Source organism: Falco naumanni, unplaced genomic scaffold, assembly GCF_017639655.2.
Source record: "Falco naumanni isolate bFalNau1 unplaced genomic scaffold, bFalNau1.pat scaffold_112_arrow_pat_ctg1, whole genome shotgun sequence".
Taxonomy (NCBI): domain Eukaryota; kingdom Metazoa; phylum Chordata; class Aves; order Falconiformes; family Falconidae; genus Falco; species Falco naumanni.
The window spans coordinates 33,862-56,352 of record NW_024427359.1 but is presented as its reverse complement, the minus strand read 5'-3'; the positions used below and the strand labels follow the sequence as shown (position 1 = coordinate 56,352).

The 22,491-nt window shown below is 57.4% G+C and overlaps 2 protein-coding genes and 1 long non-coding RNA gene across 3 annotated transcripts; all 3 read left to right on the top strand.

Moving 5' to 3' along the window:
* Nucleotides 1-22: 22 nt before the first annotated feature.
* On the top strand, nt 23-5,287 carry SPDYC (speedy/RINGO cell cycle regulator family member C). Its single transcript, XM_040581315.1, has 6 exons — nt 23-161; nt 3,221-3,397; nt 3,501-3,559; nt 3,678-3,763; nt 4,015-4,186; nt 4,950-5,287. The coding sequence occupies exons 1-6, from the start codon at nt 23-25 to the stop codon at nt 5,133-5,135; spliced, it is 819 nt and encodes a 272-aa protein (XP_040437249.1). The 3' UTR covers nt 5,136-5,287.
* Nucleotides 5,288-6,633: 1,346 nt separating this feature from the next.
* On the top strand, nt 6,634-21,971 carry CAPN1 (calpain 1). Its single transcript, XM_040581319.1, has 23 exons — nt 6,634-6,781; nt 7,172-7,315; nt 9,574-9,841; nt 10,898-10,967; nt 11,214-11,332; nt 12,185-12,318; nt 12,394-12,562; nt 12,674-12,757; nt 14,294-14,379; nt 14,470-14,544; nt 14,634-14,794; nt 14,903-15,081; nt 15,167-15,178; nt 15,359-15,570; nt 15,671-15,710; nt 16,698-16,763; nt 18,235-18,292; nt 18,452-18,516; nt 18,614-18,682; nt 18,830-18,908; nt 19,022-19,138; nt 20,934-20,992; nt 21,623-21,971. The coding sequence occupies exons 3-23, from the start codon at nt 9,575-9,577 to the stop codon at nt 21,647-21,649; spliced, it is 2,148 nt and encodes a 715-aa protein (XP_040437253.1). The 5' UTR covers nt 6,634-6,781; nt 7,172-7,315; nt 9,574; the 3' UTR covers nt 21,650-21,971.
* On the top strand, nt 9,850-10,823 carry LOC121081997. The gene is made up of 3 exons (XR_005825872.1): nt 9,850-10,197; nt 10,289-10,291; nt 10,403-10,823. It is a non-coding gene; the product is annotated as an uncharacterized LOC121081997 (long non-coding RNA).
* Nucleotides 21,972-22,491: the final 520 nt, after the last annotated feature.

Genomic DNA, 22,491 nt, shown 5'->3' with positions numbered 1-22,491 from the left:
TGAGGGAGGGGAGGGGGGGGTCATGCGCGCTCTTCCTTCTCCGCCTTCTGATTGGCTGCGCCGCCGGCAAGCGGCCTATAGAAGACGGCTCTCGCTGGGGAGGCGGGATCAGGCAGGCTCCGCCCTCCGCGGCGCACGCGCAGTTCGCCCCCCACGCTCAGGTGAGGGGGGGGGGGGAGGAAAAAGGGCGGGAAAAGTGGTTGTGCGCGGCATTCGCTTCCTTGAGGCGATTTCTCCGCTCCTCGCCTTTTCTGAGGGGGAAAAGGGTGGCGCTATGAGGTAAACTTACCCTGTTCCACCCTGTCTGTTGAGGGGACGCTGAGCCCTGGTGTTGTGTGGTGAAAACAATCCTTTTTTTTTTTATTTTTTTTTTTCCCGCTCCTTTGTGTGAGGGGATAATGCCTCGCGGTGTCTCAGATCCTCTGTGGTGAGGGGAGCGGGGTTTTAGGGGAATGCAGAGGGAAGATTTCCAGCTCTTAGGGCTCTACTGGCCTCCTGTACGACGCCCTTTTACTCTGCTGTGGGACCAAAGGAGAGGAGACAAGTGCAGCTCTTCAAGCGCTTTTCTCTTCGCTTGGAAAATCCTCTGAGGGGGGGAGACGGCAGGATTCTGCATCTCTTACCTCATTGAAACAAAACTTAGGTGCCCCTGAGCACAAACGAACCGTTTTGAGTAGGAGGATGCGCTAAGATGGGAGTAAAAATGCTCTTTTTTTTTTTTTTTCTGTCATTTGTGGTGGTTTGTGAGGGAGGCTATCGCGATGTCTTCACATCCCGAGGAGGTGGCAAGCCATGCCTCGGCCACTGAGTGACGGCAATCCTACCAAAGTGCCCTGAAACTACAAATAAAAATGGCTTTTCTATTATTTCTCGAATAGTTTTCAGGCAAGTTGTTGGGAAGCTGCGAGGGCAAGACGGGGCGCTGGGTGGTTGGAGGCCGGGCACTGGGGAATAGAGTAATAAAACCTGTGAAAATGAGGTGGGTTTTATTTTTTTTATTGAAGATAGCTGTAGTTTCATATTTTGGGGGCTAAATCTGTTCGGTTTGTTACTCCTTTGACTGAGACGGGAGCTGTTTTAACTGTAAATTGTTTTATTTGTTGGGCTATTGATCCTTTTCAGTATCTGATGCCTGTGAGATGTATATACGTTAAATTTTTTCTGAGGGTGGTGGTTATATTGGTTGAGTCTTTTAATTCTTAAATTTTCAGTGTTTTAATTGTAAACAGAGTCTCTCTGGGGGCAGCTCAGCTACTGCCCCCCACCTCCACCCCCTTCAAAGCAGCCTGCATTTCTAAACCAGGAGTTCTAGCTTATTTTTTTAATTTAAAAAAGCCTCTTTTTTTTTTTTTTTGTTGTCAACAGCAGGTTAAGTTTTCCCAGCAGGTGATTTTTTTGAGGTATTTTTTAAAAAATTATCACTTGGGGTTGAGGGCTGGATGCTCCTTGTGTCCCGAAGACGGGGAGCTGGTGGCTCTCAAAGTCTTTTCTCCTCACTAACTTGCCTAAACAATGCGGAAAAAAGGTAAAATAATGGGAGGACCCCCAGAATTTGATAAATAAAGATAAATAAGGAAATCGGGGTGAGAAGGATGTTGAGATGCTGCGTTGAATGGGGGTGGTTTGGCGTTTTTTAGGGGTCTTGGGGGCTTGGTGTCATGGTTTGGTAGTAGAAGGCAAAATTCAGCACCTTAAATAATCTTAAAGTATTAATTGAGAAAGAAACTACGTTAAAAATAACATTTTATTTGTTGGGGAATGGGATAATGTCTTGTTTCGGTCTGTTTTGGGGCTGGAGGGGGGGATTTCTGCACCGTTCCTGTGGCTAGGAATGAGTTAAACCTGAGCTCGTTGAAACGTGAGGGTATTTTTGTCTTAATATATATTTCGTTTTGCCCTTAAAATTACTCAAAATGGTAAATAGGTGGAGGAAATCGGATCAGGGCAGTTACTCCACCCTGAGGCTTCCCTGGGGATGAAGCCCTTGTTACTCCACCAAAAGCCCGTAAAAGCTGATGTAAATACTCATCTCGGCCACAATTATTCCTAATTAAAAAAACCAAAAAACCAAAACCCCTAAATTTTTACAGTCTGAAGAGCTTGGAGGTGGCTGAAAAGGGATCCAGCACCTTAAACCGGTGGGTTTTGGTGCAGCGGGTGGGGTGGTACCAGGAGTGAGGGGCTGCCCTGCTTCATTACTGCTCGCTAATGACCCTGTCTTAATTGGGGTCCAGCCAGCAGTGCCTGATGCTCAACAATAATGCAAAAAAAAAAAACAAACCCAACCCCTGGTGGTGTGTAAAATGAACCTTTTAAAAATGAACGTTTGGTGTTGGGGTGTGAGATGCTGCTTGGGGTTGCGCTTCGGTGTCCCTTGGCATCAATGAGGTGTTGGGATTTGGGGTGTTTTGGGGGGGGGGGATTTGGGGTGTTTGAATGGTTCATCTGGTCATTTTGGGGGGGGGATTTGGTGCTTTTTGGGGGGAATTTGGTGCGTTTGAATGGTTCATCTGGTTGATTTGGGGTGTTTGCTTGGGATTGCGCTTTGGTGTCCCTTGGCGTCAATGAGGTGTTGGGATTTGGGGCCTTTTGGGGGGGATTTGGGGTGTTTGAATGGTTCATCTGGTCATTTTTGGGGGCGATTTGGTGCTTTTTGGGGGGAATTTGGAGCATTTGAATGGTTCATCTGGTTGGTTTGGGGTGTTTGCTTGGGATTGCGCTTCGGTGTCCTTTGGGGTCAATGAGGGGTCAATGAGGTGTTGGGATTTGGGGCCTTTTGGGGGGGATTTGGGGTGTTTGAATGGTTCATCTGGTCATTTTTTGGGGGAATTTGGAGCGTTTGAATGGTTCATCTGGTCGATTTGGGGCGTTTGAATGGTTCATCTGGTCGTTTTTTGGGGGGGGTTGGAGCTTTTGGGAGGAGTTTGGATCAAGTTTTGGGGTGGCTGGTCTGTGTTTTTGGGGAAAGCTTGAAGGCTTTTGGGATTTCAGGGTGTTGGTCTGTTTTTTGAGGGGGGGCTGTGGGCATTTGGTCTTTTTGGGAGGGGGCATTTGGTATTTTTTGGGGGGGCTGGAGGCATTTGATCTGATTTTGGGGGACTTTTGTGGTTTTGGGGGGGCTTGGGATGGCTGGTCTGGTTTTGGGGGGGGCTTAGACTTGCTTTTATATGGGGGGGGCTTGGAGTTACTCCCCCCCTTACTCTCCCCCTCCCCCCCACAGGCCAGTGCTCCCCCTCCATGAAGCCCCCCGCTTCACCAGCCCCCCCAGGCGACAAGAGCTCCCCCCACAGCAGCACCCAAACACGGGGGGCCAACGAGGAGCCCCCCAACCCCCACAGCAGCTCCCACAGCCTCTACCCCCACCGCCAGGAGCGGGAAGCCTTCTTCACCCTGCTGGGTAAGGGGCTGGGGGGCGTGGGCCCCCTCCCTTCAACCCCCAAACCGGGGGATTTTCCTTCAAATTATTTTTAGGGAATAATTATTATTTTCTTCTCGTTAAGATGATGACGTGGTGCAGGAGTTCCTGGCTACAGATGTGTGTTGCAGGGTGTCAGATAAGGTTAGTCCCTCAAATATCGCGGTTTTATTATTTTTAATTAAAAAAACCCCACATTTTCGGAACTTATCTTTTCTTTTTTGACCTAAACCCACCTTTTTTTTTTTTCCTCATTTCCCAGTACCTGCTGGCGATGGCGCTGACGTACTTCAAGCGGGCTGGCTTGCCCACCAGCGAGTACACCCGCCTCAACCTCTTCACCGCCCTGTGCGTACCCCGCTAATGACTCTAATGACACCCACTAATGAAGCAGGGGGGCCTTAATTATGCCCACTAACGAAGCGAGGCGGGGGGGGGCTCCAACGTTACCCCCACTCCCAAAAGGGAGCATCCCAAACCGGGCTGAAATCCCCCCAAAGGCAGTTATCACCCCCAAGCCGCCTTGTCCGCTTCCCGCTCTTCTGCCTGCGAAATTTTCCCAAAATCCCTGGAATTCACCCCATTTCCCCCCCCTGTAGGTACTTAGCGAACGACATGGAGGAGGATGAGGAGGAGCACAAGTACCGCATCTTCCCCTGGGCGCTCGGCCACCGCTGGCACCGGCTCTTCCCCCGCTTCCTCCGACGCCGCGACCACCTCTGGGCCCGCATGAGTTACCGAGCGGCCGTCAGCCGCCGCTGCTGCGAGGAGGTGGGTGCCGTGCCCCCCCCCAAAACTCCCAAAATCCCAGAATTTCACCCCAAAACCCCCACCCTTCCAAACCTTTTTGCTCCCTTCAAAAATTCCTTTAAAACGAGGTGGGGTGGGGGCGGAAAAGAAGTTTTACGGTGGGGTTCCACCTGCTGCTGCTGGGCCTGCTGGAAAACTTTTTTCCCCCCCAAATTATGGGGTTTTTTTTTAGGGTGAATTAGAGGGGTTTTGGGGTCAGGCAAGGGGGTGCTGTTTAACACTGAGGCAGATGGTTTGAGCCCCCAAAATGCAGCGGTTTAGCCCAGAACTTGTGGGGTCTCAAAGCCTCAAAATGGGGGAGTTCAGGTCTTGAAATGGGGGTGGTTTGAGCCCCCAAACTGCAACAATTAAGTCCCAAAATGCGGGGGTTTAGCCCCAAAACTACAGGGCTTTTAAAACGCCAAAATGGGTGGGTGGGTGGCCCCAAATCTGTGAGTTTTAAGCCTCAAAATGGGGCAGTTTAGCCCCAAAATTGCAAGTTTTTGTTTAAACCTGAAAGTGGGGGGGTGTAGCCCCAAAACCATGGGGGTTTTAAGCCCTGAAATGGGGGGGGGGGGGGGGGGGAGGTGGCCCCAGACCAGCAGGAGTTCAAAGTGCCCCCCAAAAGGGGGTGGGCGTTGAGCCCAAAGTGGGGGGGTTGGTGCCCCCTAAAGGGGGGGGGGGGTGGGCCCCGGGGGGGGGGGTTCCCCCCCACCTGGTTTCACGGGGTGCACTGTGCCGGCAGGTGATGGCGCTGGAGCCCCGGCACTGGGCCTGGCAGCGGGAGCGGCCCCCCCACCTGGGTGGGACCCCCCGCCACGCCCCACCCACACCCAGCCCCCCCCTCCAGGAGGAGGAGGAGGAAGATGCCGCCTGGGGCCAGGAGCCCCTCGTCCTGCCGGGCCCCCCCGAAACCGACACTTTGGGCTGAAATCCCCCCAAATTGGGGCTCTGGATGTGCTTTTTTACCCCCCATTGAAGCCCATTTTGGGGGGGGTTTCACTACCCCTCCCCCAGCTGGTGGGAGCCACTCTGTGAATTGGGGGATCTGGGGGGGAATTGTCCCATTTTTATCCCATTTTGTCCCATTTCCCCTTTATAAATAATTTGATTAAAAATTACCCAAAATCACCTGTTTTCTCCCCCTTGCTGCTTTCCCTGGGTTTTAATACCTCCCCGGTGGGGTGGGGGCCATGCTGCGACCCCCCCCTGCTCCCCTCAGTGCCTTCCCCCCTCTTTTCATCCAAAACCCAGCAAAAATGGGCAAGAGGAAATAATAAAAAAAACCCAAGGATTTGGGGGGTTTTGTATGGGGGGAGGGGGGAAAAAAGAAATAAAAATGTTTTTTTGGGGGGGTTGTGCCCCCCACCCCCCCCCGATGTGGGCCCCCCCCCCTCCCTCCCCAGAGCTCAGACGCTGAGTGAGGGTGCAGGGACGGGCCTGCAGGTAGGGATGGTGGCTACATGTGTGTCACATACATGTCCTGGCCCTCAACATGTGTTACATGTGCTCAGGGTTTCTATGGGCGTGTTCCTGGTGTCCTGGCCCTGCACATGTGTGTCCCCTGGCACTACATGTGTGTCCTGGCCCTCTGCACATGTGTCCCCTGGTACTACATGTGTGTCCTGGCCCTGCACATGTGTGTCCCCTGGTACTACATGTGTGTGTCCTGGCCCTGCACATGTGTCCCTTGGTACTACATGTGTCCCCTGGCCCTCTGCACATGTGTCCCATGGTACTACATGTGTGTCCTGGCCCTCTGCACATGTGTCCCATGTGTCACCCATGTCCCCAGCTCTCTGCACACACATGACTTGGCCCTTCACATGTGTCCACCTGTGTGTCCTGGCCCTCTGCACATGCATGTGCTCCTGTTCCAGCTCATTGAACATGTGTTGCAGCCCCTCACACATGTGTTGCCATGTGTCCTGGCCCTTTGCACACGTCCCATGTGTCCCCCAGCCCTCTGCACACATGTGTCACCCCCCTGTCCCCCAGCCCTCTGCACACACGTGTCCCAGCCCTCTGCACACACATGTCCCCATGTGTCCCGGCCCTCTGCACACACGTGTCCCCATGTGCCCTGGCCCTCTGCACACACGTGTCCCCATGTGCCCTGGCCCTCTACACACACATGTCCCCATGTGTCCCAGCCCACTGCACCCCCCACCCCCTCACCCACACATGTGTCCCACACACGTCCAGCCCCCTGCACACACGTGTGTCCCACACGACACAGCCCAGCTCCCAGCCCCCCCCCACACCCGTTGCAATGCGGCAAAAACCCTGCAGCCGCCTGCTGGAGCCAAACCCCTCAGAAACGACCCCAAAAACGGCGCGGAGGGTGGGGGTGGGGGTGCCCCCAACCCCTCTCCCCAACCCCCCCCCCTCCCCTGCCCCCCCCCCCAGCCCCCGAGGGAGGAGCGATGCAGGGAGGAGCCTCAGCGCAGGCAGGCGGGGGCTCAACCCGGCCTCGCCTTCCTGCTTAAGGAAATTAATCATTTTTTTTTATTTCTTTTTCCTCCTTTGACCCAAAAGCAGCGAGTTTGGGAGCATCCCCCCTCCCCCCACAGCGAGGTAAGACCCCCCACCCCCACCCCCTACCCCGGGAGGTGACAGTCCCAGCAGCGGGGTGACAAGGCGGGAAGCGCTTCCCCTTCACCTCAACTTTCAGCGCTTATACAACTCCCGGCGCTGCTAAATTGAGTGAAAAAACGGGCAAAATGGGCAAAACTCGGCACTTTGGCCCAGTTTGCCCCATTGTGGCAACTGGGAAGGGGTTGGGAGCTTGCACCCCCCCCCACCCCCCCCAATCCAAGTGGTGTTTCAACCGGAAAAGTTTTTTCTGATTAAATTTGCCTCAAGACTAGGGGAAAACACGGAAATTTGAGGTTTTTAAAGTTTTTTTTTTGTTGAAAATTGAGTGGGTTTGGGGCATTTTCCTTATTTTTTGTGGTTTCTCCCTAGCGCCGCGGGAGGGGACGGGGGAACTGAGGTGCCGCCGCCACCGGGCCGAGCCGTCACCCCACCGCACCTGCCGGGCCGCTGGTCCCCGCCGCCCTGGAAACGGGCTGAAAAACCGTGATTTTGGTCCAGCTGACTCCAAAAAAAGTATATGGGGAGGGGCTGGTGGTTGGGGTAGGGGGGGGGAGGGCAGGGGGCTTCTTTTTGGAGGGACACACAGACAGGGAAGTAGAGGGAATCCCCCTGGGGGGGCAGGCGGGTAACGGGGTGACTCGTTAACGAGAACCTCGTTAATGGGGAAAATGCTTAATGAGAGCCTCATTAATGGAGGGGGGGGAGGGGGGAGGGAGCAGGGTCCCTAACGTGGTGGAGCACCCCGGGAGCTAGGCCTCAAATCGCACCTCGGGGGGGGCAGTTAGAGCCCCCCCCCCCCCTTGCCCCAGCCCTCATTTTGGGGACAAATTAGACATTTTTGGGGCAAATTAGACAGTTTGGGGGCAAAATCCCCCGGTTTTGGGTGCCCTGAGCCCCACCAAGGGCTTTGGGGTGCTGGCCCCCACCCTGTGTTTGGCATCTGTGGGGTGCCAACGCCCGTGTCACCTTGTTGTCATCCCCGCGGTGCCTCTAATTAGTTTCTGATTACGCTCCCCTATGCTTAATTAAACTCCCCTATGCTTAATTAAGCTCTTCCAAGTTTAATTAAGATCTTGACGAGTTTAACGCGGGCCCGGCAGCGCTGCTTGGGGCTGCGCTACCGGGGAGCGGCCGGGACACACGCCCCAACTTGCAGGACCTGTTTTTGGGGCCGTTTCCCCTCATTTCCCCCAAATTTGGGACCGCCCAGTGCCGTAGTTACCGTTTTTTTTTTTAATTATCATGGGGCTATTTCGAGGTTAAACCCAACTATTTTGGGCCTGATCTGGTTACAAGCAGCCAGCAGCTGCCATGGGGAGGGAGGGAGGGGGGACAAGGGGGGAGGGCTTCTCCGCCCTGCAAATTCCCGCTTTTTACCCCAAAACGGCGGTGGGGTTTCACTAAAATCGCCCCGATCACCCCCAAATCGGTGGGGTCCCGAATTTGGGGGAGATATGGTGGGTTTTGGTGTTTTCCCTCCAAAATTCAGCTCGCCGCGGGATCAAAAACGGCACTGCGGTTTAATAATGCCCCAAAATGTGTTTTTTTTTGGGGGGAAAAATCCCCTTTTTTTCCCTTGGAGCTGCTTGGGATCCTAAAGCAGCCCCCAAATTCCCAAATCCCCCCAAAATGTGTTGTTTGGGGGGGGGAAATCCCTTTTTTTTTCCTTGGAGGTGCTTGGGGATCTTAAATGAGCCCCCAAATCCCCCCAGAATTTGGTTTTTTTTGGGGAAAAATCCCCCTTTTTTTTAATTCAAGCTGCTTGGGGATCCTAAAGCAGCCACCAAATTCCCAAATCCCCCCAGAGTTTGGTTTTTTTTGGGGAAAAATCCCCCTTTTTTTTAATTCAAGCTGCTTGGGGATCCTAAAGCAGCCACCAAATTCCCAAATCCCCCCCAGATCCCCCCGAAATGTGTTTTTTGGGTGGGGAAAATCCCCTTTTTTTTTCCCTTGGAGGTGCTTGGGGATCTTAAAAGAGCCCCCAAATTCCCAAATCCCCCCAAAATGTGTGTTTTTTGGGGAAAAATCCCCCTTTTATTTTAATTGGAGCTGCTTGGGGATCCTAAATCAGCCCCCAAATTCCCAAGTCCCCCCCAGATCCCCCCAAAATGTGTTTTTTGGGTGGGGAAAATCACCTTTTTTTTTCCTTGGAGTTGCTTGGGGAGCCCCCAAATTCCCAAATCCCCCCAAAATGTGTTTTTTTTTGGGGAAAAATCCACTCTTTTTTTAATTGGAGCTGCTTGGGGATCCTAAAAGAGCCCCCAAATTCCCAAATCCTCCCAAAATGTGGTTTTCTGGGGGGAAAAATCCCCCTTTTTTTCCCCTTGGAGCTGCTTGGGGATCCTAAAAGAGCCCACAAATCCCGCCAAAATGTGTTTTTTTGGGGGAAAAATCCCCTTTTTTCTTTCTTTGGGGATCTTAAAAGAGCCCCCAAATTCCCAAATCCCCCCCAAATCCCCCCAAAATATCATTTTCTAAAGCCGCCGTGTCCCCCCTTCCCTTCCAGGCCGAGCCCCCACCCCGTGGCTGTGATAATGCCACGTTAGCTCCCCCCGCTAACGAGCAGCACCGTTAACTACCCTCAGAACCCCCTGGTTTAATTAACGAGGGGTTCCCCAAATTGATCCCGGCGTGAGGCGGAGCGTAGGCGCCGCGGTGGCGCCACCCAGGAGGAAAATTTGGTGGAATCATTTTGGTGGGGGGGTTTTTTGGTGTGGTTTTTTTTTTTTTTTCCCCCCTGAATTTCCTCATTTCCCTCGTTTTCTCCCCAGGATGGCAGAGGAGCCCATCGTGCCGGTGTATTGCACCGGCGTTTCGGCGCAGGTACAGCGGCAACGGGCGAAGGCGCTGGGCTTGGGGCGACACGAGAACGCGGTGCGGTACCTGGGGCAGGACTACGGGCGTTTGGTGGAGGAATGTCGTCGTTCCGGCACCTTCTTCCGCGACCAAACCTTCCCGCCGGCTCCGGCATCCCTCGGCTTCCGCGAGCTGGGACCCGGCACCGCCAAAACCCACGGCGTCCAGTGGAAGAGGCCGACGGTGAGACGCGGCGTTAACGACGAGGCGCTAATTAACCGCCGCGGAGGGAGCGGCGGGGTTGGGGGTTGGGGTTGCTTTGGTGGCACCGGTGGGCAGGGCTGCGGCGGCACTGGGGAAAAAATTGTAAAATCTCGGGATTCGTGGGGATTTTTGGTGAAATTTGGGGGGGTTTGGTGAGGTTTGGGGGATTTGTGCATGTTAATGGGGGTGATTTGGGGAATTTTGGTGAAATTTTGGTGAAGGTTGGTGTTTTTTGCGTGTTAATGGGGGTGATTTGGGGGAATGTTGATGGAATTTTGGTGATTTTGGTGAAGGTTGGTGATTTTTGCATGTTAATGGGGGTGATTTGGGGGAATGTTGATGGAATTTTGGTGATTTTGGTGAAGGTTGGTGTTTGCATGTTAATGGGGGTCATTTTAGGGAACGTTGGTGAAATTTTGGGGAAAGTTGGTGATTTTTGCATTTTAATGGGGGTGATTTTGGGGAATGTGGAATTTTGGTGATTTTGGTGAAGTTTGGTGATTTTTGCATGTTAATGTTGCTGGATTTTGGTGGATGTAGGTGAAATTTTGGTGAAGTTTGGTGATTTTTGCATGTTAATGTTGCTGGATTTTGGTGGATGTAGGTGAAATTTTGGTGAAGTTTGGTGATTTTTGCATGTTAATGTTGCTGGATTGGGGTGGAATTTTGGCGAATGTTGGTGGATTTTGGCGAATGTTGGTGGATTTGGGGGAATGCTAGTGAAATTCTGGCAATTTTGGTGAAGTTGGGTGATTTTTGCATGTTAATGTTGCTGGATTTTGAATTTTGGGGAATGTTGGTGGAATTTTGGCGAATGATGGTGGATTTTGGTAATTGTTGCTGGATTTTGGGGAACGTTGCTGAAATTTTGGTGAAGCTTGGTGATTTTTGCATGTTAACATTGCTTGGATTTTGGTGAATTTCGGCGAATAGCGCTGGAATTTTGGTAATTGTTGCTGGATTTGGGGGAACCTTGGTGCGATTCTGGTGAAACCTGGGGCGATGCGGTGACCGCGCCGGGGTGTCTCCCCGCAGGAGCTGTGCCCGCGCCCGCAGTTCATCGTGGACGGGGCCACCCGCACCGACATCTGCCAGGGAGCGCTGGGTAGGGAGTGCCACCGTTTCGCTTTGCCTATTTTCCCCTTTTTTCCCCTCAAATTGGAGGGTTTGTGTGGAGGGGAGGGTTGAACAGAGGCCACTCGGCTCACCACAGCTGGCACCGAGCGGCCCAGCCGTGGCTTCCCCCGAACGCCCGTGGGGTGTAAAAAAAAACCCGACTCCTTGGTTGTCGTATGACCGAAAAATTGCTTTTTTTACCCCAAAACTGAGAGGGAGGGGGTGCCCCCCGCAGGTGACTGCTGGCTGCTGGCGGCCATTGCATCCCTGACGCTCAACGAGACCCTCCTGCACCGCGTGGTGCCGCACGGGCAGAGCTTCCAGCACGGCTACGCCGGCATCTTCCACTTCCAGGTGAGAGGCCTGACCCTCCCCCAAAATTCTGGGGGTCCCCAGCCCCACCCCCCCGCCACTCCGTGGCCCCTCTCCCCTATTTTGGGGGTCCCCCTGTCATTTTGGGGGTCCCCTCTGCCATCTTCAGCCTCAACTCCTTCTCCTCTTCCTCCTCGCCCCTCTCCTCTTCCTCCTCGCCCCTCTCCTCTTCCTCCTCGCCCCTCTCCTCTTCCTCCTCCCCCTCTCCTCTTCCTCCTCCCCCTCTCCTCTTCCTCCTCGCCCTCTCCTCTTCCTCCTCGCCCTCTCCTCTTCCTCCTCGCCCTCTCCTCTTCCTCCTCCCCCTCTCCTCTTCCTCCTCCCCCTCTCCTCTTCCTCCTCGCCCCTCTCCTCTTCCTCCTCGCCCCTCTCCTCTTCCTCCTCGCCCCTCTCCTCTTCCTCATCGCCCCTCTCCTCTTCCTCCTCGCCCCTCTCCTCTTCCTCCTCGCCCCTCTCCTCTTCCTCCTCCCCCTCTCCTCTTCCTCCTCCCCCTCTCCTCTTCCTCCTCCCCCTCTCCTCTTCCTCCTCGCCCCTCTCCTCTTCCTCCTCGCCCCTCTCCTCTTCCTCCTCGCCCCTCTCCTCTTCCTCCTCGCCCCTCTCCTCTTCCTCCTCGCCCCTCTCCTCTTCCTCCTCGCCCCTCTCCCCTTCCTCCTCGCCCCCTCTCCCCTTCCTCCTCGCCCCTCTCCCCTTCCTCCTCGCCCCTCTCCCCTTCCTCCTCGCCCCTCTCCCCTTCCTCCTCGCCCCTCTCCCCTTCCTCCTCGCCCCTCTCCTCTTCCTCCTTGCCCCTCTCCCCTTCCGCCCCCCTCCCCCTTTCCCCTTCCGCCCCCCTCCCTTCAGATCTGGCAATTCGGCGAGTGGCTGGACGTGGTGGTGGACGACTACCTGCCCACCAAGGACGGGAAGCTGCTCTTCGTCCACTCTGCCGAGGGCACCGAGTTCTGGAGCGCCCTGTTGGAGAAAGCCTACGCCAAGTACGCCCCCCGGCCTCCACCCCCTGCTGCGTTTTGGGTTCAAATCCTCTAAAAACGGTGAAATCTGCCCACCAGGGTGAACGGCTGCTACGAGGCGCTGTCGGGCGGCAGCACCTCGGAGGGTTTCGAGGATTTCACCGGCGGCGTGACCGAGTGGTACGACCTGCGCAAGCCCCCCGCCGACCTCTACCAGATCATCCTCAAGGCGCTGGAGCGCGGCTCCCTGCTCGGCTGCTCCATCGACGTGAGGCACCTTTTTTTTTTTTTTTTTTTTTTTGGGTTGAAAACCCGAGGGTTTGGGGTTTGAAACATCAACGTTTCGGGGCGCGGTGACGCCTGGGGGGGTTCCTCGCAGATCACGAGCGCCTTCGACATGGAGGCGGTGACGTTCAAGAAGCTGGTGAAGGGCCACGCGTACTCGGTGACGGGGGCCAAGCAGGTGAGAAAGTGGCGGTTTTTGGGGAGAAAGTGGCGGTTTTTGGGGAGAAAGTGGCGGTTTTTGGGGAGAAAGTGGCGGGTTTTGGGGAGAAAGTGGCGGGTTTTGGGGAGAAAGTGGAGGGTTTTGGGGAGAGAACGGTGCTTCTTGGAGCGAAAATGGTGGGTTTTGGGGGAGCAAGCGGTGGTTTGGGGGAGCAAGTGGCGGTTTGGGGAAGAAAGCGGCAGTTTTTGGGGAAGAAAGTGGCGGTTTTTGGGGGGAAGCGGCAGTTTTTGGGGAAGAAAGTGGCGGTTTTTGGGGGGAAGCGGCAGTTTTTTGGGGAAGAAAGTGGCGGTTTTTGGGGGGAAGCGGCAGTTTTTGGGGAAGAAAGTGGCGGGTTTTGGGGGGAAGCGGCAGTTTTTGGGGAAGAAAGTGGCGGTTTTTGGGGGGAAGCGGCAGTTTTTGGGGAAGAAAGTGGCGGTTTTTGGGGGGAAGCGGCAGTTTTTGGGGAAGGAAGTGGCGGTTTTTGGGGGGAAGCGGCAGTTTTTGGGGAAGAAAGTGGCGGTTTTTGGGGGGAAGCGGCAGTTCTTGGGGAAGAAAGTGGCGGGTTTTGGGGGGAAGCGGCAGTTTTTGGGGAAGAAAGTGGCGGTTTTTGGGGGGAAGCGGCAGTTTTTGGGGACGAACGTGGCGGTTTTGGGGGGGAAGCGGCAGTTTTTGGGGAAGAAAGTGGCGGTTTTTGGGGGGAAGCGGCAGTTTTTGGGGAAGAAAGTGGCGGGTTTTGGGGGGAAGCGGCAGTTTTTGGGGAAGGAAGTGGCGGTTTTTGGGGGGAAGCGGCAGTTTTTGGGGAAGAAAGTGGCGGTTTTGGGGGGGAAGCGGCAGTTTTTGGGGAAGAAAGTGGTGGTTTTGGGGGAGAAATGAGGGTTTTGGGGCGAGAACGGTGGGTTTGGGGGAGCAAGTGGCGCTTTGGGGGGAGGAAACGGCACTTTTGGGGAGAAAATGCCGCTTTTTGTGGAGAAACGAGGGGTTTGGGGAGAGAATGGTGCTTTTTGGGTCAAAACCAGTGGGTTTTGGGGAGGAAACGGTGCTTTTTTGGGAGAAACTGGAGGGGTTTTGGGAGGAAATGTTGCTTTTTTGGGAGAAACTGGAGGGTTTTGGGGAGAAAGTGGCGGTTTTGGGGGAGAAACTGGAGGATTTTGGGGTGAAAACGGCGGGGTTTTGGGAGAAAGTGGCACTTTCAGGGGAGGAAACGGCACTTTTGGGGAGAAAATGCCGCTTTTTGTGGAGAAACGAGGGGTTTGGGGAGAGAATGGTGCTTTTTGGGGCAAAACCAGTGGGTTTTGGGGAGGAAATGTTGCTTTTTTGGGAGAAACTGGAGGGTTTTTGGGAGAAAGTGGCGGTTTTGGGGGAGAAACTGGAGGATTTTGTGGTGAAAACGGCGGGTTTTTGGGAGAAAGCGGCACTTTCAGGGGAGGGAAAGGTGCGTTTTGGGGAGGAAATGGCGTCTTTTTGGGGTGAAAACAGCACTTTTTGGGTCCCCGGCGCTGCCGGCGCCCTTTGCAGATCAGCTACCGCGGGCAGGCGCTGGGCCTGATCCGGATGCGCAATCCCTGGGGCGAAGTGGAGTGGACGGGCCCTTGGAGCGACAAGTGAGGAGGGCGATGCTTGGTTAGCGCTAATTAGCGGCGGGCTTCGTTAGCGCTAATGAGCGGCAGCGGCTCAGATCCCTTTGCCCGCAGCTCGGCCGAGTGGAACGCGGTGGAGCCGGCGCTGCGGCAGCAGCTGATGGTCCGGATGGAGGACGGGGAATTTTGGTGAGCGCTTCTGGAAACCGCTTCCCAGCCCTTCCCCCTCCCCCCCAAAGAGGAAGAACTTCCTCCTTTTCCATCTCTTCTTCCTCCAGGATGTCCTTCCGCGATTTCCTACGGGAATTCACCCGCCTGGAGATCTGTAACCTCACGCCCGACGCTCTCCAATCCCACAAATTCCGCAAGTGGAACACGCGGCTCTACGACGGCACGTGGCGGCGCGGCAGCACGGCCGGCGGTTGCCGCAACTACCCCGGTAGGTGCCACCGCCGCCGCGTTTCACCCCAAACTCCCCATTTTTAGCAGCGATCGAACCTTTTTCCCCCTTTTTTTTTTTTTTTTTTTTTTTTTTTATCGTTTCCAGCCACTTTTTGGATCAACCCGCAATTTAAAATCCAGCTGGAGGAGGTGGACGACGAGCGGGATGGGGACGGCGGGCGCGAGCCCGGCTGCAGTTTCCTGCTGGCATTGATGCAGAAACACCGGCGCCGCGAGCGCCGCTACGGCAAAGACATGGAGACCATCGGATTCGCTGTCTACGAGGTAACCGGCCTCCCCCCGGTGTCCCCCGCTGCCGCCACGCGCCGCCTGCGCACGCTGCCCTCACTGTTCCTCTTCCTCTCTCCAGGTTCCCCCCGAGGTGGGTCCCACGCGCCGCCGCGCCAAAACCGGGAAACGCGGCGTGAACATGGATGATTTTTTTTTTTTTTTTTTCTGGGGGGGGGTCGATGGTTGATTTTTGAGTGTTTTTGTGGTGTTTTGTGGTTGTTTTTTTTTTTTTATTTTCTCCCCTCCTCCCCCTCCTTCCCCGTCGCGACAGTACGTGGGGAAATCGGGCGTCCACCTGAAGCGGGATTTTTTCCTGGCCAACGCTTCACGCGCTCGCTCGGAGCAATTCATCAACCTGCGGGAGGTGAGCACGCGGTTCCGGCTGCCGCCGGGGGAGTACGTGGTGGTGCCCTCCACCTTCGAGCCCAACAAGGAGGGAGACTTCGTCCTCCGCGTCTTCTCCGAAAAAAAAGCCGGCACCGAGTAAGGAAAACCCCGCCCATCCCCCACCCCCCCACCCCACCCCGCGGCCCTGACCGATTCCCGGCGGATCCCGGGGGGGTGACGCTGGGTTTCTCCGTAGGGAAATGGACGACAAGATCCAGGCGACGCTGCCGGATGAGGTGAGGGCGACGCGGGGCTCTCGTGGGGCGTGTGGGACGCGTAGAGCGCGTGGCCCGCGTGGGACGCGTGGGACGCGTAGAGCGCGTGGCCCGCGTGGGACGCGTGGGACGCGTAGAGCGCGTGGGATGCGTAGAGCGCGTGGGACGCGTAGAGCGCGTGGCCCGCGTGGGGCGCGTGGCCCGCGTGGCACACGTAGAGCGCATGGAACATGTGGCCCCTGTAGGATGCGCGGCCCTCATGGCCCCTGTAGGGCGTGTGGCCCACATATGACGCGTGGCCCCCGTGGGATGTGTGGCCCTCGTGGCCCTGGTGGGACATGTGTCCCCTGTATGACGTGTGGGGCGCGTGGCCCCTGTGGGATGTGTGACCCTCATGGCCCTCGTGAGACACGTGGCCCCTATAGCGTGTGTGGCCCTCGTGGGATGCGTAGGACGCGTGGCCCTCGGACGCGTGGGACATGTGGCCCTCGTGGGACGCATGGGACATGTGGCCCTCGTGGGATGCGTAGAGCGCGTGGCCCTTGTGGGATGCGTGGGACGCGTAGGATGCGTGGCCCTCGTGGGACGCGTGGCCCTCGTGGGATGCATGGGACACATGGCCCTTGTGGGACACATAGAGCGCGTGGCCCTCGTGGGACGCGTGGCCCTCGTGGGACATGTGGCCCCTGTAGTATGCACGGCCCTCATGGCCCCTGTAGGGCGTGTGGCCCACATATGACGCGTGGCCCCCGTGGGACATGTGTCCCCTGTGTGACGTGTGGGGCGCGTGGCCCCTGTGGGACGTGTGACCCTCATGGCCCTCGTGAGACACGTGGCCCCTGTAGCGTGTGTGGCCCATGTGGGACGTGTGTGGGACGCGTGGGACATGTGGCCCCCGTGGGACGCGTGGACCTTGTAGGGCGCGTGGCCCTCGTGGCTCCCGTGGGACACGGAGGCGTCGCCGAACGCGTCGTTTTTTGGATTTTTTTTTTTTTTTTTTCCCTTCAGAAAATCCTCTCGGAGACGCAAATCGACGAGAACTTCAAGCAGCTCTTCAGGCAGCTGGCGGGGGCGGTGAGGGGGGGGCGGGGGGGGGGGGGCAATAAGGGGGGGTGGGTGGTAAAGGGGGTGTTAAGGTGGGGCAGTGGGGGGGTGGGGGTGGTAAGGGGGGCGATAAAGGGGGGGGGGCAGGGGTGATAAGGGGGGGGCGGTAAGGGGAGTAGGGGTAGTAAGGGGGGGCAGGGGCATTTAGGGGGGTGCGAAGGGGAGGCAGTAAGGGGGGCGGGGGCAGTAAGGGGGGGGCGGGGGCAGTCCGGGGGGCAGTAAGGGGGGGCGGGGCAGTCGGGGGGGGCAGTAAGGGGGGTGGGGCAGTAAGGGGGGGTGGGGCAGTAAGGGGGGGGGGGGGGGCAGTAAGGGGGGGGGGGGGCAGTCCGGGGGGGGCAGTAAGGGGGGGCGGGGGCAGTAAAGGGGGTGGGGGCAGTTCGGGGGGGCAGTAAGGGGGGCAGGGGCAGTAAGGGGGGGCAGGGGCGGTCGGGGGGCAGTAAGGGGGGCGGGGGCGGTCGGGGGGCAGTAAGGGGGGGCGGGGGCAGTAAGGGGGGCAGGGGCGGTCGGGGGGCAGTAAGGGGGGGCGGGGGCAGTAAGGGGGCGGGGGGCGGTCGGGGGGGGCAGTAAGGGGACAGGGGCAGTAAGGGGGCGGGGGCGGTCGGGGGGGCAGTAAGGGGCGGGGGCAGTAAGGGGGGCGGGGGGCGGTCGGGGGGCAGTAAGGGGGGGTGGGGGGCAGTAAGGGGGGCGGGGGCGGTCGGGGGGGCAGTAAGGGGGGCGGGGGGCAGTAAGGGGGGGCGGGGGGCGGTCGGGGGGGCAGTAAGGGGGGCGGGGGCAGTAAGGGGGGGCGGGGGCGGTCGGGGGGGCAGTAAGGGGGGCGGGGGGCAGTAAGGGGGCGGGGGCGGTCGGGGGGGCAGTAAGGGGGGCGGGGGCAGTAAGGGGGGCAGTAAGGGGCGGGGGGGGCAGTAAGGGGCGGGGGGCAGTAAGGGGGGGCGGGGGCGGTCGGGGGGCAGTAAGGGGGGGTGGGGGCAGTAAGGGGGGCGGGGGCGGTCGGGGGGGGCAGTAAGGGGGGCGGGGGGCAGTAAGGGGGGCGGGGGCGGTCGGGGGGCAGTAAGGGGGGCGGGGGCAGTAAGGGGGGCAGGGGCGGGCGGGGGGGCAGTAAGGGGGGCGGGGGCAGTAAGGGGGGCGGGGGCGGTCGGGGGGGGCAGTAAGGGGGGGCGGGGGCAGTAAGGGGGGCGGGGGCGGTCGGGGGGGCAGTAAGGGGGGCGGGGGCAGTAAGGGGGCGGGGGGCGGGTCGGGGGGGCAGTAAGGGGGGAGGGGGCAGTAAGGGGGGCGGGGGGCGGTCGGGGGGGGCAGTAAGGGGGGCGGAGGGCAGTCGGGGGGGCAGTAAGGGGGGGCGGGGGGCGGTCGGGGGGGGCAGTAAGGGGGGTGGGGGCAGTAAGGGGGGCGGGGGCAATAAGGGGGGTGGGGGGATGGGCGGTGATGCCACTTGTCCCCGGGGCAGGACCAGGAGATCAGCGTGAAGGAGCTGCAGACCATCCTCAACCGCATCATCGGCAAACGTGAGCGGGGGAGGGGGCCGGGAAACCCCCACCCCAACCCCCCCCCACCCCCCCCCCCACCCCCCTCGTACCGGCTTAATTAAGTCGCCGCTAACGAGCACCGACCTCAGGTCGTTCATCGTTAATTAATCATTAATTAATTATTAACCTCGGCTGCAGACAAAGACCTGCGGACGAAAGGCTTCAGCACCGAGTCCTGCCGCAGCATGGTCAACCTCATGGATGTATCCTCCAAAAGGGGGTGGGGGGAGGGGGTGGGGCGGCCACACCCTCATTGGCCCCGCCCACTTTCCTTAACCCCTCCCCTCCCCCCCTCCCCAGAAAGACGGTAACGGGAAACTGGGGCTGGTGGAATTCAACGTCTTGTGGAACCGGATTCGGAACTACCTGGTGGGTGGGGGAGGGGGTGGGGGGGGTGGGGTGGGGGGAGGGGTCTCCCTCCTGATGGGTGACACCCTCCCCCTCCTCTCCCCTCCCCTCCCCCCCCATGGGGGTTTTTTTCTTTTTTTTTTGGGGGGGTGGGGGATGGGCCGGCAGACGATCTTCCGCAAGTACGACCTGGATAAGTCGGGCAGTATGAGCGCCTACGAGATGCGGATGGCGCTGGAGGCGGCAGGTACCACCCCCCTAATTAACACCCCTCCCCTAATTAACCTCCCCCCCCCCCCCCCGAGCTCGTTAAAGGCCTTTAATTAGCGCCGTTTGAATTAATTGGTTTTGCCCGCCCAGGTTATAAATTAAGCAAAAAGCTGCACGAGCTGATCATCACCCGCTACGCCGAGCCCGACCTGGCCGTCGACTTCGACAGCTTCGTCTGCTGCCTCGTGCGCCTGGAGACCATGTTCCGTGAGCGCCCCTCCCCCACCCCGCGGGAAAACAGGGCGTTTCCCCTCCCCCCACCCCCCACCCCCACCCCCCACCCCGCTTCCCTTCTTCCCGTGGGAATAGCGGGAAACCCCACCCCACCCCCATTCAGATCGAGGAAAAAGCGTGGAAAAAAAAAAATTGTCGTAACAAACGCGGGATTTAAGGGGAGAAATCGGGGGGGGAAAAAAAAAAACCCCAAATTTTTCCCGGTAAAATCCGGTTTTCCAACTTTTTGGCGCTGTTTGAACGGGAAAATGGGATTTTCTGGCTTTTTCCCCTCAAATCCTGCTTTTTTTCCGGCGCGTGAAAAAAAAATCGGGTTTCCCACTTTCCTCCTTTTTCTGCTGTTGGGTTTGGTTTTTTTTTTTTTCCCCGGCTTTTCCCAGAATTCAGGAATTTTTCCGTGGAATTTGGGAAAAGCTGCGGAAAACCCCGCGGGCTTTAATGGGAAAAGGGGGGGGAGGGGCTTCCCCCTTAAATCCCGGGGGTTTCCCACTTTTTCCCCTAAATGGGGAACGATTTAAACAGAAAAACTGGGATTTAAGGGTAAAAACTGGGAAAACCTGAGATTTGAAGGGGAAAAAACTGGGATTTAAAGGGGAAAAACTGGGAAACCTCAGGATTTAAGGGGAGAAACTGGGAAAACCTGGGATTTAAAGGGGAAAAACTGGGAAATTGCAGGATTTAAAGGGGAAAAATGGGAAATTGCGGGATTTAAAGAGGAAAAAGTGGGAAAATGCGGGATTTAAAGAGGAAAAACTGGGAAAATGCGGGATTTAAAGGGGAAAAACTGGGAAATTGCAGGATTTAAAGGGGAAAAATGGGAAATTGCGGGATTTAAAGAGGAAAAACTGGGAAAATGCAGGATTTAAAGGGGAAAAATGGGAAATTGCGGGATTTAAAGAGGAAAAACTGGGAAAATGCGGGATTTAAAGGGGAAAAATGGGAAATTGCGGGATTTAAAGAGGAAAAAGTGGGAAATTGCAGGATTTAAAGGGGAATAAATGGGAAATTGCGGGATTTAAAGAGGAAAAAGTGGGAAAATGCGGGATTTAAAGGGGAAAAATGGGAAATTGCGGGATTTAAAGAGGAAAAACTGGGAAAATGCGGGATTTAAAGGGGAAAAATGGGAAATTGCGGGATTTAAAGAGGAAAAAGGGGGAAAATGCGGGATTTAAAGGGGAAAAAGTGGGAAATCGCAGTATTTAAAGGGGAAAAGCTGGGAGAACCCGGCATCTAAAGGGGAAAATTGGGAAAACCCGGGATTAAAAGGGGGAAAACTGGGAAAATCTGGGATTTAAAGGGGAAAAACTGGGAGAACCCGGGATCTAAAGGGAAAAATTGGGAAAACCTGAGATTTAAAGGGGAAAAACTGGGAAAATCAGGGATTTAAAGGAGAAAAGCTGGGGAAACCCCGTGGGCTTTAATAGGAAAAGGGGGGCGGGGCGGACTTCCCCCTTAAATCCATTTTTTTCCCCCAATTTTCCTCCTTAAATCCCAGGTTTTTCCCCGTTTTTCCCCTTAAATCCTTCCCCATTTTTCTAATCCAGCTCCCGACATCCCGCTGGGTTTTCCCGGCGTTCCCCCCCCCCCCCCCCCCCGCCCCCCCCCGTGTCCTTCCTCCCTTTCCTCCCCTTCCCCCTCCATCCTCCCTGGGTTTTCCACGTTTCCTCCGACATCCCGCTGGGGTTTCCCAACTTTTCCGGGTTTCCCCCCCCCCCCCCCCCCCCGCGGGTGCTCAGGGCTGTTTCCTCCCCCCCTCCCCCTCCCCCAGGCTTTTTCCAGGCCGTGGACACGGACCAGGACGGCGTCGTCACCTTCGACCTGCTGCAGGTACCGGCACCTTCCTCCTCCTCCTCATCATCATCGTCGTCCCCCTCCTCCTCTTCCTCCTCCTCCTCCTCCTCATCATCATCCCCCTCCTCCTCTTCCTCTTTTTCTTCCTCCTCCTCATCATCATCATCCCCCTCCTCCTCTTCCTCTTCCTCTTTTTCTTCCTCCTCCTCCTCATCATTATCATCCCCCTCCTCCTCTTCCTCTTCTTCTTTTTCTTCCTCCTCCTCCTCATCATCATCATCGTCCCCCTCCTCCTCTTCCTCTTCCTCTTTTTCTTCCTCTTCCTCCTCCTCCTCCTCTTCCTCGTCCCCCTCCTCCTCTTCCTCTTCCTCGTCCCCCTCCTCCTCTTCCTCTTCCTCCTCCCCCTCTCCTCTTCCTCCTCCCCCTCTCCTCTTCCTCCTCCCCCTCTCCTCTTCCTCCTCCCCCTCCTCCTCATCATCATCATCGTCGTCCCCCTCCTCCTCTTCCTCTTCTTCTTTTTCTTCCTCTTCCTCCTCCTCCTCATCATCATCGTCCCCGTCCTCCTCCTTCTCCTCCTCTTCCTATTCCTCTTTTTCTTCCCCCCCCTTCGCCCCCCTCGTCCCCCCCCTCCCCCCCCCTCCCCCCCTCACGCCTGTCCCCCCGCAGTGGCTCCAGCTGACCATGTTCGCCTGAGCCCCCCGACCCCACGTGCCTTCGCCCCGGCAGCCGCCGCCCCCCCCCCCGCGCCGCTTCCCCTCCCCCCCTCGGCTTTTCTCCAGCGCCGGGGGGGGGGGGGGGGGCACGGTGCCGCCCCCCGCCGGGACCGGGGATCCCCTCGCGCTTTGCCAAAGAAACGCCCCGACGCCACTTCGGGGGGATCCTCCCGCGTCCACGCTTCCCGCCTCGCGCTTCCCACTGCTTCCGGACGGGATCTGGCCGGGATCCGCCCGCCGGGTGCCGCCCTGGGGCTTCTTGGTTTTTTACTGGATAAATTAAAAATAAGGATAAAAACTTCCGCGGAACCTGGTGAATCCTGTTGGGGATCTGGGTGGATCCTGTCGGGGAGCGGGGTGGGTCGGGGCAGCGACCGCAGTGGATCCTGTCAGGGAGCAGCGTGGGTTGGGTCAGTGACCACAGTGGATCCTGTCGGGGAGCGGGGTGGATCCTGTTGGGGAGTGGGGTGGGTCGGGTCAGTGACCACAGTGGATCCTGTTTGGGTGTGTAGTGGGTCCTGTCAGCATGAGTCCTGGTGGGTCATGTGGGTGGGGCCTGTCGGGGAGCTGGGTAGATCCTGTTTGGGAGTGCAGTAGATCCTGCCAGGGAGTGGGGTGGATCCTGTTGGGGAGTTCAGTGGGTCCTTTCAGTGACCGTCATGGATCCTGTCGGGGTCCTGGGTGGATCTTGTCAGTGGGGTGGATCCTGTCCGTGACTGGAGTGGATCCTGCCTGGGAGTGGGGTGGATTGTCAGGGAGCAGGGTGGTCGGGTCAGTGACCGGGGTGGATCCTGCCTGGGATCTGGGTGGATCCGGCCAGTG